General features: G+C 42.9%; 1 protein-coding gene across 6 annotated transcripts in view; it reads left to right on the forward strand.

The window, feature by feature from the left end:
- SH2B2 (SH2B adaptor protein 2) overlaps positions 1-12,225 on the forward strand; it is a 51,345-nt gene extending 39,120 nt beyond the window's left edge. For 2 of the 6 annotated variants that reach the window (XM_081890374.1, XM_081890370.1), the window contains exons 4-10: positions 58-149; positions 1,064-1,158; positions 2,016-2,201; positions 3,232-3,425; positions 5,537-5,708; positions 6,619-11,034; positions 11,115-12,225. In XM_081890374.1, coding sequence (XP_081746500.1) covers positions 58-149; positions 1,064-1,158; positions 2,016-2,201; positions 3,232-3,425; positions 5,537-5,708; positions 6,619-6,935 — 1,056 coding nt within the window. In that variant the 3' untranslated portion in view covers positions 6,936-11,034; positions 11,115-12,225. Of the gene's footprint in view, positions 1-57; positions 150-1,063; positions 1,159-2,015; positions 2,202-3,231; positions 3,426-5,536; positions 5,709-6,618; positions 11,035-11,110 lie in introns of all 6 variants that reach the window. The other 4 variants (XM_081890375.1, XM_081890371.1, XM_081890373.1 and 1 more) reach the window with 4 other exon arrangements.
- The last annotated feature ends 751 nt before the right edge of the window (positions 12,226-12,976 follow it).

The raw sequence follows: 12,976 nt of genomic DNA on the forward strand, positions 1-12,976 counted from the left end.
TTGTTTTAAGATACCACAAAGAATGGCTCCCCCCCCCCTTGTGTTTTTTTCATCCAGGTAGAAAACGGTGCTGAGTATATCTTGGAAACGATTGATTCGTTGCAGAAACACTCCTGGGTGGCAGATATACAAGACTGCATAGATCCTGGGTAAGATGGCAGGAGGCGCTGAGATTGGGTTTGCTGAATTGAGTGCCCTTGAAGTTCAGAAAAGCTTGTTGTGTAAATGGTGATAGGCATATGGCAGTACAGCGCTCATACTGCTCCACAGGGATTTTATTCAGAAAATTTTTCAAGATCCTGATTTTCATTAGCCTCCAAATGGTACCCCCAAATTAGTGGTAAACATATAGGCATTTTTTTCAGTTTTAAGTATTTTATTCAATGTTTAATCTTCCATACATATCAACACAAAAAAGACAGATTAAACAAAAAAATAATAATCTGCAATTCTCATCCTCCTCCTCAGAACATTGAGAATCAGTAACAAACACTTAGAAATACTCAGTAAAACCTTCAATAATCCACATATTTCTTCCATCTTAACATGAAAATATTTTGTCTATAACTGTATTCCTTGAACCTTATATAATAAGCTAACTTTGCCATTATTGTATAGCCGCATGTTTTGTTGTGCCATTCTTTGACCATTGGGACTGTTGCCATTCTCCATTTGCCAGCATATAAAAATTTGGCAACTGCTAACAGATTGAGAGATCATTTCCTTATGTACTTTCCATATTGATCCTTCTACATAATTCAGTAGAAATGTTACCGGATGAAGAGAAACCACATCACCTAGGCCCTTCATTCCAGCTAGGGCCCTTCTTGAAGCCATGGAGGCTTCTGCTGGAGTCTCCACTCACCTGAGACAGAAGGAGAGATGTTAGCAATATGGGGTTTGTTTATGGTACATGGTCTGGTGCGTCTAAAACAGCTGTACTTTCATTTGAGAGATCAGTGAATCTAGAACACTGACACTTTAAAAAAAAGATGTATGCATATACTTGCAGAGAGTCACTGGTGCAATATCTTGTATCCAACTGCTTGCTCATTTCTTCCAGAGACAGTGGGGACGACATCGAACTCTCCTCCTGCACCCAGGGGGCTTGCCTGCCAAGCAGAGTGTCCTCTTGTAGCTGCGAGTTCCTGGCTGCTGGTAACAAGACTTTTAAATCAGATTTATTTACTTTTTAATGTGTACACTCTGGCCCCAATAACCCATGCATACAAAAAAGAGGTTTTTCTATGATTGGAGAAGTACACTTGGGTGTGTGTTTTTTAGTTGAATTAAAAGGTAGTGCAAGTTACAAGTTCAGGTTTGTAAGTTTATTGTCTTAGCCAAAGGCCATGACAAACCTGCAGCAATAGTATTAATGAAATAGTACAGAACATACATCCATAATATAGGAGAGAGGATACCAGAGACACAAACAAGCTTAAATCTTATTTGATTTTGGATTAAATCTCCAAATCACCAAAACAACTTACAGCAATTTTATTTAACTCCCTTTTCCTGGTAGTTTGATAGAATCTATGTTCCTTGGGGTACATATGCCCATTTCTTATGTCCTGATATAATCTCCGCTCAAACAGATACCTTAGGATTTAATTAAGCTTTACCCCCTTGCCCCCAAATAATCAATAAATGCAGAATGTATACCCATTGGTGGCATAACACTTGTAACTAAGAATCTGAGTTTGAGCTTGATGTTTTCCTGCTCCCTCCTACTTCCTTTTCCTTTTGTATTGTGTCTCTTACAATGTGAAGCTGAAGGCAGGGACTATATTATCAATGATATTTGTAAGTTGCTCTGGGAACCTTTTCTGGCTGAAGAGTGGGATAAAAATGCTAATGACATCATGTGAATTGGAATCATAGCATGTAGAATTGGGATACACCCCAAAGGTCATCTGGTCCAATGCAGGAATTGCTTTGCAGAAAAAGAGAGAAGTTGTTTGAAGCCTTGAGAATGGATTTGGGGTTTTTTTTTAACAGCGGAATTCTTTTTCCAGATACCTCCCGGTTTCAGGACAGATGTGCAGGCTCTGCTGCCCCAGACACTATGCCAAATCCTGCCACTGTTGTCACAGCACCGCATGGTCGGATCAGGGACTCTGCAGGAGAATACAGAGCTCATGTCCCATTGGATAACTTCCTACAGACTTTGGAGTCATCAGCTACTGGTAGCCATACTGCAGGTACCGTGTTTCCTGGAAGAAATGTGAACAGCTCTCCCCTGCTCCCCATAACACTTTTTTCCCTGTTATTTGGAATTGTGTAATTTGTAATCTGTTGGCCCACTGTTGATACAGGTGGTTCAGTTTTGCTCATTTTCCAGACAGTGTGCTAATTTCATTTCTGGAGCTCTCCCTCCCGGGACAGCCCTCAGCTATGGCAAGTTTGGTGTGTCTTCCAATTTGGTTGAACAGGGGAGGTCTAGTGGGGCAGCTGAGTGAGGCAGGTCTTTAATACTGGGCTGAACAAATGAACAGTCTGACCTGGTATCAGGCAGCTTGCTATGTCAAATCAAAGTTGTGTGTGTGCGTGCATGCATGTGTGTGCTCTGCCCAGATCAGTTACACAAGGTTTGCAGTTAAACAGAATAGCATGCATCCTTCAAACAGTTCAGATGGTTTGCTGGTGTGTGTGGGTGCGGGTGTTTGTGTGCTGGCCAATGTTCCTAATTATTTATATTCCACACTTGTACCAATTTTCAGAACTGAAGGTGATCCCAAAGCAAGATCGCGTGGTTCTGATTCATAGGTTACATTTTTTTAAGCATTCACCTAAAAATGTGATCTGTGAATTTGGCAAAACACATCTGCCATACAAATACAACTTTCCTCACTGGAGAGACTGCATTGTGAAAGGACACCCTCCTGCAAATGTTTTAGGGTGGCCACACTGCTTCATTTCCAATCAATGCATATCCTATAAGTTCCTGATGAAATCCCTTAACTTTTTATAGCTCAAAGGTTCTGGTTTTAGTTTAGTTACGCTATAGCCCCTCCAAACAGCAAGAATATGTTAGCATTTGGGAAGCATTGCAAAACAAACTACAAGCAGAATAAATCCACCACTGGTGCCTTGCTACTATGTCAAGAACATGCTGCAGAACACACCTTCAATGAATAACCCACCTGCAGAATCTCACTTCCTTGCAGTAGAATTTGGAGCATAATATTCCAGCATTTGACTTCCTCCTCCTTCTTCTCTCAACTGGGACAGGGGAGGAAAGTGAGACGGAAGCGGAGCTCAACCTTCTGGATTTCCCTTGGTTCCATGGGACGCTATCACGGGTCAAAGCTGCTCAGCTGGTCCTGTTCGGTGGAGCCAGAAGCCATGGGCTGTTTGTCATTCGACAGAGTGAAACACGGCCAGGCGAATATGTGCTGACCTTTAACTTCCAGGGGAAAGCCAAGGCAGGTGACCATTATTCATGAATGGATGGATCTTTATAACAATATACTCTCAGCTGTGGCCCTTCTTCCATGGGAGGTCTGGAGGGTGGCAACATGAGAAGAGACTTTCTATGGCAGCTCCCTGCTTGTGGAATTCTCTCCCCAGGAAGGCTCACCTGACACCATCATTGCATAGCTTTAGGTACCAGGCAATAATATGCATTTCCCACCAGGCATGAGTTTTTTTGGCTTTTAATTGTCTGGATTATCTTTTAGATTTTAATGCAATTTTAATGCATGCATTTTTAAATATATTCTAAGTCACTTTGAGTTACCTTGGTAAAAAAAGTGATCAATATGGCAAAAGTGCTGCTTGATTGTATGCAAAACCTCTAAGCAGTTTACAGACATAAAAATAAAACAAACATTAAAATTGTCAACAAAAGACAAGAGTTAAAATCAGTAATTATTATTATTATTTGAAATAGAATTAAAATTGGCAATAGCCCAAAGCAGACTAAAACACACCCACGTGTCGGGATAGGCTTGCCTGAACAAAAATGTTTTTAGCTGGCTCCGAAAAGAGAACAATGAAGGTGCCTGTCTGGGGTCTATGGGGAGGAATTCCAAAGTGTAGATGCTGCCAAGCTAAAAGTTCAGTTTCTTACAAGTGCAGAATTATTATGTGGCACCTGAAATGGTGGGCATATAAGGGGCAAGGCAATCCTTTAAGGAAGTTGGTCCCAAGTTGTCAAGGGACCGTTTTGGTTTTATCCTGGAGCTACAACAGTTGTGTTTCCCTGAGCTGTTAGCCTGCCTTGAGCATTTAAAGTTAAGATTTGATGACTTCTTGGTTCACAGGAACCTGCCTTTATACTGCTGGCCCATCTAGCTCAGTATTGTCTACCCTGGTTGGCAGCAGCTCTCCATCTCCAAGCTGATCTGCATTGCCGCTGAAGGGTTTTGGTTGCAAATATTGTTTCGGGGGTTGGGAATAAACCTTCCGGTTGAAAGGAGTCACTGGAACTTGGCAACATGCCAGTACATAAGCATAAAATAGTAAAACAGCCAGAGGCTTAGAAACCACCAACCAAAACCACGATGACTACTTTGGCTTGTTAATTGCCTGGTGTCTGGCATGGAGAGCTTCATGAGTGCCAGGTAGAGGAAAGCAGCCAAAATCTAAAGACACGGCTGCCTTGCCTGCTCCCAATAACAGAGGGGGAGGCAGTGGGAATGCTGCAACGTGTCTTGCAGGCACAACAGCCCTTGATTCTTTGCCACTACTTGGGCTAGTTGAGTGAGGGATATGTGTTCATTTGCATGCATCAAGCAGATACAAAGCTGGCAGATCAATGGAAGCCCCATGTTCTCCCATCCTGTTCTGTTGGCGCCACCTGAAATTTAGCTTACTGAAATTAAAATGAATTGTTAGTATGCTCACCCCACTTCTCTGAGCAGTGAGAAGTTCCAAGATGGCAGTGATCCCCCCAGGTGAGGTCTGTTTTGCATCGGCACCATCTTACTTCCGTTCCTGATGCTACACTTGAATGTGTCTGTATTGTGTCAACCTTTCAAAAGCCGATTTAAGAACTTTGGGGGAAATATAAAATTGGGATATAAGTATTCTAAATCATTAAAGTTCCAGCACAGAGCTTTCTTGGAAATAACAGCTCTTTCTGGAAAAGGCACAAATAAGCAGATTAAGAAAGACATTGGAAACACAGATCAAAACACAACCATTAGATGCAAGTGGTATGCATCGTCTTTAAGTATCTGAAGGGCTGCCACACAGAACAAGCTTGTTTTCTGCTGCTCCATTGATTAGGACCTGAACCCAGTGGATTCAAATTGCAAGAAAGGAGAGTCTGACTAAATATTAGGAAGAACTATCTGATGGTAAGAGGAGTTTGACGGTGGAACAGACTGCCTTGGAATGTGGCAGACTCCTTCATTGGAGGTTTTTAATCAGAGGATGGATGGCCATCTGTCAAGATCCTTCAGCTGTGCTTTCTGCATTTCAGGGGGTTGGACTAGATGACCATTGGTCTCCCTTCCTACAATATTATCTTACGATTCTGTGGTAGTTGGTTAAAAATTCATTCATTCATTCACCTTCTAATCTCTTACAGCACCTGCGCCTGTCCTTGAATGAAAACGGCCAGTGCCACGTCCAACATCTCTGGTTCCAGACTATATTTGATATGCTGAGGCATTTTCACATGCACCCCATACCCCTGGAGTCAGGCGGTTCCGCTGATATAACACTCCGCAGCTATGTGGTGGCCCAGAGTCCCTTGCCAGGTAGGTTAAATCCCCATTCTTTCTGTCTCAACCCCAGATGAGGCCTGCCTGAGCAAAGAATGAAAACCGCAGATAATTCGTCTGTGGTCAGCTGTCTTCATGGGGTTAGTCTCATGCAACAAAAGCTAGAGTCTCGTGGCACCTAAAAGACTTTAACCAGTGTTGTTATGGCTTAAACCTTTGTGGGCCTACAGTTCACTTCATCAAATGTATGAAATATTATCCTGCCACACATACAAACACACACTGTGCATATCCGTGGAAGTCTGGATAACACTTTATCCCATCTGATGAAGTGAACTAGGCCAGTCCTCACTGTTTAAAAAACATTAGTGACCCATAATCAAAATACGGTAGATGGCCCAATGTAGCAGAAAAGATTATTTATGTATGTGACCACAGCTGCGCAGATGTTATTGGCCCACAGATAGAAAGAAGATAAAGTCCTGACCAGAGAAGAATGGCAGATGAAGTTGATGGATTATGCCAAAATGGCAAAAATGACTGGAAGAATCAGAAATCAGGGAGAACAAAATTTTAAAAAGAAATGGGGGAAATTTATAATTTATCTTAAAAACAGTTAAAATCGCTAGTAGGATTGGAATAAGACTTGCAGTTTAATGGTGAATTTAATGGATATAATGGAGATGTAAAATATTTGGATTATTATGAAAGATTTGGATTATTATGAAAGATTTGGATTATTATGAAAGGAGGAAATGATTAACAGTAGGACCCACAAAGGGGAGGAGGGAAGTCTAGGAGATTCTTTGGAATCTTGTTTTTATGATGTATGTTGGATACGTGATTGTAAAACTTCAGTTTGAAAAACCAGGGATCTGCATAGGTCAGGCCCACCGCTATGTGGCTGCTGGTGTCTGTGACAGCTAACTTCCTTTTCCTGTTTCAGAGGTCAGCCCATCCCCCGCTGTGGCCTCTCAGCAGCCCACTTGCAGAAACGACCTGCAGTCGCAACACTACTTCTCCAGCTTCGTCCCTGTCACCTTCCAGCCAGCCTCCCCTTCTGAGGGCACCACTTCCTCTTCCTCCTCCTCAGCCAGCCACTCGCTGTACCATCGGATGGAGGGAACCCTGAGCGCCCGAAGCCGAAGCAACAGCACCGAGCGCCTGTTCGATTCTGCTGCCATTGGGGCAGAGGATTACCACGAAAGCGAGGGCTCGCGCAACAGAACCAGAGCCGTGGAGAACCAATATTCATTCTACTGATGCTTCTGGTGGGGAATGGTTGGTTTTCAGTGTGGCCTGGTGTCTCTCTTTTCCCTCCCTCCTGGGTGGGGAGATCTAATACACCTATTGAGGTTTCTGCCTCTTCACTGGTTTACTGCTTATCGCAACAGTTTTGGCATTCTCCTGGCCTCTGTGTGTGTGTGGCACCTCCATCTCTTTGGCCTGCAAAGGGTTTCCTTCCCTGTCTTCTTCCCATACTATGAACTGAAGGTGGCCCTTCCTATTCCAGTCTGGGCAAGAAGGATGGTCAATGATAGCAAGCTCCTGAAGCTAAAGGACAGAGTGAAAAACACACACACCCTCCTGATGGTTGCCACCTGGATATCGGGAGCATGATCCAGAAATAGGGATGCTCTTTCCTGCATCTCTATGGAGCCAGACCTCTTTACCTCTTATTTGTTCCCACCCTAATGGTCTCATTCAGATGGAAACAAGAAGTGTTTGTAAAACTTTAACTGCATTGGGACTGAGCCCCCTAGTAGCTAACTCATCACCAGGACCCAAGGGTTTTAGAGGGAAAGCTAACAAAGGAACTGTTTCTTGGATTGCTGCTGTCTTGTGTGGTGTGGGTTCTGTGGTCCTCTTCATCTTCACTGTAAATAGTTGGGCTCATGATAGTCTTCGTCTCCTCCTCTTGAAGAACTCCACATTTGGTGCTGGAGTACAGTTGTGCGCAAAGGATGTATGGTGCTGCCTGACATTGATGCAAACCAGAGGCAGAGGCTGCCCAAGGAACAGGTACCAGTTGCTCCCTTTTGGTGTGGACTAGATGGACCCAGAAATCTGATTTCATAAGGGCTTCCACTCTGAGCATTCACTGTGGAGGAACGGCCACACCGTGTTCACCTACTTTTATGGTGTATCCGCATGATGACATGCTCCTCCCATGTGTTTTTTCCCTCTTCAGCTTCCATTTTTGTGTGTGCAGATAATCCAACTCTTAAAAGAAACCCCACAGAAAGCCCCACAATGGAACAGTTATCTAGTTTCCCCAGGAGCAGCTGGCCTATTGTGCTACTATTTAGTAGCTTCCTTGGCTGGATGTGGCCTGTATTGATTGCTGCAGACTTTTATTTCTCTATATAGTCCACCTCTCTTCTCTAGGAATCAACTCTGTTACTTGTACCTCTTCCCTTTCCAAACAGTGTTCATTTATTTCTGTTTCTTTTCTCTCCCTGCCCACCCTGCCCCGCTCCAAAAAAATAATTAAAAAATAGAGAAGGAATTGGGAGTGCAGTGAGGATGGGGAAAGCAGTATTTAACCCCTTCCCCACAAAATGTTTAATTTTAAACTACCTTTCAGAGTACATTGCCCTCAAAAGATGGTATATAAAAAAAATCTAACAATATATAAAAACAACAAGGTATAAATCACTGTACACCCCTGTAAAAATGAGCACGGACAATTGCTGAAAGCCCAACAATCGATCATATGCAGATTGAAATTAATACACACACACACACACACACACACACACACACACCTTTAGAGCTCTCTCAAAACCCAACAAAGATAGGCTGGACTTATTTGCTAGGGAAAGGTTCCATAAAAGCAGGGATAGCTCCGTTGGCAGAGCATGAGAATCTTAATCTCAGGGTTATGGGTTTGAGCCCCACGTTGGGCCAAAGATTCCTGCTTTGCAGGGGGTGAACTAGATTACCCCCAAGGTCCCTTCCAACTCTGCAATTTTATGATTGTAAGAAGGACCTGAGTCTGAAAGCAGAGTTGTTGTTCCAATTCCAGGCAGAAGAGCAAAGATTTGGTGCTGCTAAATTGTCCATGTCTAGAAGCACTCCCATCAGGCAGTTCCATATATTCTTAATTTGCCTAACTATATTCCAGACGCACAACATGGAATTGTCTCCACGTTTTGCACCACTTTCCAACAAACAAACATCCATCAGGTTCTAAGAATCCCAACTCAATCAATGTTGCAAATGTTATGTCTGGGCAGTCAGTGATCAGTATTTGGGGGGGCGGGGTTGGCACAACAGAAGCCACACATGACTGGATAATGGTTTATAACAGGGGGCCTGTGGCCTACCAAATGCTGTTGGACTACAGCTCCCATCAGCCTCAACCAGCATAACCAGGGACTGTGGATGATGGGAACTGTAATACAAGAGAATCTGGAGGGTGCCAGATTCTCAGTCCCTAGTTCATAGGTTTCAGCTGGCAGATAGCAACGGACCAGTTGGTGCATTACATCCTGATTGCAGTTATGTCTGCTGTGGCCTGAAAGCATTGGTTGCATCTTAATTCCAGCAGCCTTTCAAGACTGGATTCCTGCATGTCATGTCCCCTGAAAGAAATGAACATGAAGAAAGGCTCTGATGCTGGTAGGTGCAGAACGCTGTCTTTTAATGTTTCATTGCCAACACATCTCTCAATGAAATGGTCTTACTGCTATCAAAGGGAAATCCCACACATCCTTTGAATGGGATAAATCTCAGATCAGGTGCAAAATTCTACTACTCCATAAAAGTATATTTTCGGGTTCCCAGGGTGTATACTTCCCTCCATGGCCTGCTTTTCCTTAGAACCTCAAGTGCAAAGTGGTGTTGAAATATATGCATGTATCCTATGAGTCATACAATGGGTGACTAGCCTAAACAAAGCTATACCTGAGCTACTACAGAGCAGAGATTTCAACCCCCCCCCCCAAAAAACACCATTTCTGGTTTACTCATAAGCTACATTGACTTCAGCAGCCTAATTGAGGGAAGGGGGAAAGACCGCCCCCCAATTATTACACAAGAGGAAGTCAGAGTCCCATGTCAATCTTTTTCAAATTATCTGGCGCTCTGCTAGTAGGTTTGATCTACCTACTGCCCACCCTTGTTCTAATACATGCTTGTGATGGGATAGAGCCACTAGAATCCTGTAAACTGAGCTATAACAGATTATGGCTTAATCTTCAAGGAATCTCAGGTTTCTGACCCACTGTATACAGTTACTTAATGAAGCCTGCCCGGAGCAGTGACAGGAAGCTGCAAACTCTACATCATAAACCTGTCCTTGTCTAGCTTGCAGAAATTCCTGTTCAGCATTAATATGTATAAATCAAACAACTTCAACCAAGCAGCCTCGGAACTCAAATTAACTGAAGAGTCTTAAGCTAAAGGCAAAGAAATCTAGCCCAAAACAATGCCCATTAACTCCTTTGTAAGAGCGTAAGGAAAGAAGAGCCTCTGGGATGAGACGAAAGGCTTCTGTAGTCCAGCATCCTGTTCTCACAGTGGCCAACCAGATGGCCGCAGGAAGCCTGTAAGCAGGGCTCAAGTACAACAGCAACTGCAAGTGGTACTGAGACATACTGCCTGTCATGTTGGAAGCAATGTAGCCAGCATGATGGCCTTATCCTCCGCAAATACATATTTCAAAGCCATTCAAATTGGCGGCCACTACTGCATCTTGCAGCAGCAAATTACGTAGTTTAACTGCACAGTGTAAAGAACTCCTTCCTTTTCTCTGTCCTCAATCTTCCACCCTTCAGTTTCATGGATGGCCCCGGTGGTTAGGCAAGAAGAGAGACAAAAACCTTCCTCTATCCACTTTCTCCCTGCCATATATAATTTTATACACCTCTGTCATCTCTCCCTTGCTCTTTGCCCCCCTAAACTACTAACTAAGCTACACATCAACCCAGAATCAAAATCAAGTGGGATGTTGGAGATAAAGGGGGGGGGTGGTCCCTGCACTGTTCCAGCACCTGTGTGTAAATACTGAAACTGAAGAAACTACTGTGTTGGGTTTGCAACACAACTCTAGTGCAATCCTGTTTATGTTTACTTGAAAAGAAGCCTTGCTATGTTCATTTGACCCTTGCTTCCACTGAGTCTGTTTGGGATTGCAGTCTAAACCAGAGAGATTGGAGAGATGTGTCACTTAGCAGCCACTCTTAAAGAAGCATTTGCTCTTATTAGCCTGTCACATTGTCACTCACCTATCAGATCAGCTTGGCAAGGTAACAGCAGTACTGCGGTTTCAAAACATGCCCAACTGATAATTGTGTACGAAAGCAGTAATTCCATATGTGAGGTATTCATTCCTTTGACAAAAAAAAAGTTCCGGTAGGTAGGTAGGTAGGTAGGTAGGTAGGTAGGTAGGAAAGAAGGAAGGAAGGAAGGAAGGAAGGAAGGAAGGAAGGAAGGAAGGAAGGAAGGAAGGAAGGAAGGAAGGAAGGAAGGGACATAGTTACAGTAGGGTCAAATTAGAAGACGGACTTCAAATATGAATATTAGTTTAAATATAAACCTAAATAATTCCTATCAATATTACATGAGCACGTGCAGTAAAGATGTTACACCAAAGGGAGTTTCCAAATGAGTAATTTGCGTTATTAAATTGGCCAAAGTTGTCCTTAATTTGTAGGTGATCTTACATTTGTCCCACGCTGAAGAACAGCTACTTGTCCCATCAGTGTTTCTTAGGCCAAACCACCACAACTATGAGAGCTTTGAATGCAGAATGCAAAACCACCTTGCCTGTTTTCTTGGGACCGGTTCTCAGTTGGTAGCCTTACCACCTACCTGTTTCCATGGTTTTCTTTAAGATTTCTGGGAAACTCTTGACGGAAGTGGTGCCTTTCCATTCTTCACCAGGAACAGTTGTCAAGGGCAGCTGCTGATTGCACCTCTTCCTTTAAAGAAAGTTCTGAATCGTGGCATTTGATCAGTAGCACCTTTTAGAGCAGCAAGTAAGTCATGGACACAAACCGCCATCCTATGAGATAAATGCCTCTTGACTTTCAAATCCAGAACCTGTCTTTATGTCTATAAATGAAGGCATTGCAGCCTTATTGTGTGGGGATGTAACATACTGGGAAATTTTTTCGCAACGGACACGTGGTACAATGTGATACAAAAGCAAGGAGGGAACCTTTGTAGATAACCTCATACCTGCTCCACCACCACCCCTCAAGAAAGAGATTAATGGTGTTCAGAAGAGCTATACTCCACTGCTGGGCCCTTCTTCATGGAGAATTATGGCTGGAATTGCACACTTGTCCATATTGATTTCTTCTGTGCCAATCAGAACGAAGGAAGAAAATGAGGACCGAAGGAGCCGCAATTACAAAATGAAATGTTAATTTGTAAATACGATTTTTTAAAATGTGAAAAAAAGTTTTAATGTGCTGTAGAATAAATTAATTTTATTTACAAAACCAACTTGTAAAAGAACTGGAAAAAATAATGGTGTTCTGATCTTTCTTTGAGGGGTGCAGGGAATAAAACAAACTTTGAACAAGCTAGAACATTGGAAGTACTATACGTAATATTTTATTGGTGTTGCTAAATATTATTTATTCCATTAATATGCTGCCCTTTATCAGAAGTTTCCAGGGCTGTGTACAACTTTAAAACCACATTACAGAACATCAATGGTAAAAACATAGTGGGAGACAGCCTAATAATAAAATAACCATCGTAATGACAGTCTGCTTTCCCTACACTTTCACGGTCCATAGATTATTTAATAGCCATTGGCCTGGGTGAAGATGAATGTTTTTGGCTGGTAATTGATGTAAAAATTGGGCTTGGGCTTGGGCTGCCCAACTCCCCATCGGACTCTTGAGTCCCCTAAGTCCATGATCAGTCAGAGAAAAATAGATGGAGGCAGGATCCAGTGGAATGCAAGGCAGATATTAATTTTTCTGTTGCAACACAAGTTTCTTCCAAGGAGGGAGAGACATTGAACAAAAGTGTGCAGGAACCTTTAAAGACTTTTGACATTGCCCAACCCCTTTAGCCAAAGACCACCCCCCCAATCATCATGCATCCATCCATCATAGGAGGCTGTCTACAGCAGAAATCCTGTTTGCCAGGATACCTGATAATGGTCTCTGATTGCATTTACCTGGGCAGTCTGGCCATTCTTTTGTGATGGTTAATACTTTAGTTCCTGAATCCAGGTCACAGGCTCTCCCTATTCATATACAAACACACCCTTAAGACAGGATTTGTAAGCGAAAAGACAATGGGAAGGCTTTCCCCATTTACCTTCCTTACTGCAGAGG

The sequence above is a fragment of the Podarcis melisellensis genome (genome assembly GCF_964234715.1).
Source record: "Podarcis melisellensis genome assembly, chromosome: 15".
Classification (NCBI taxonomy): domain Eukaryota; kingdom Metazoa; phylum Chordata; class Lepidosauria; order Squamata; family Lacertidae; genus Podarcis; species Podarcis melisellensis.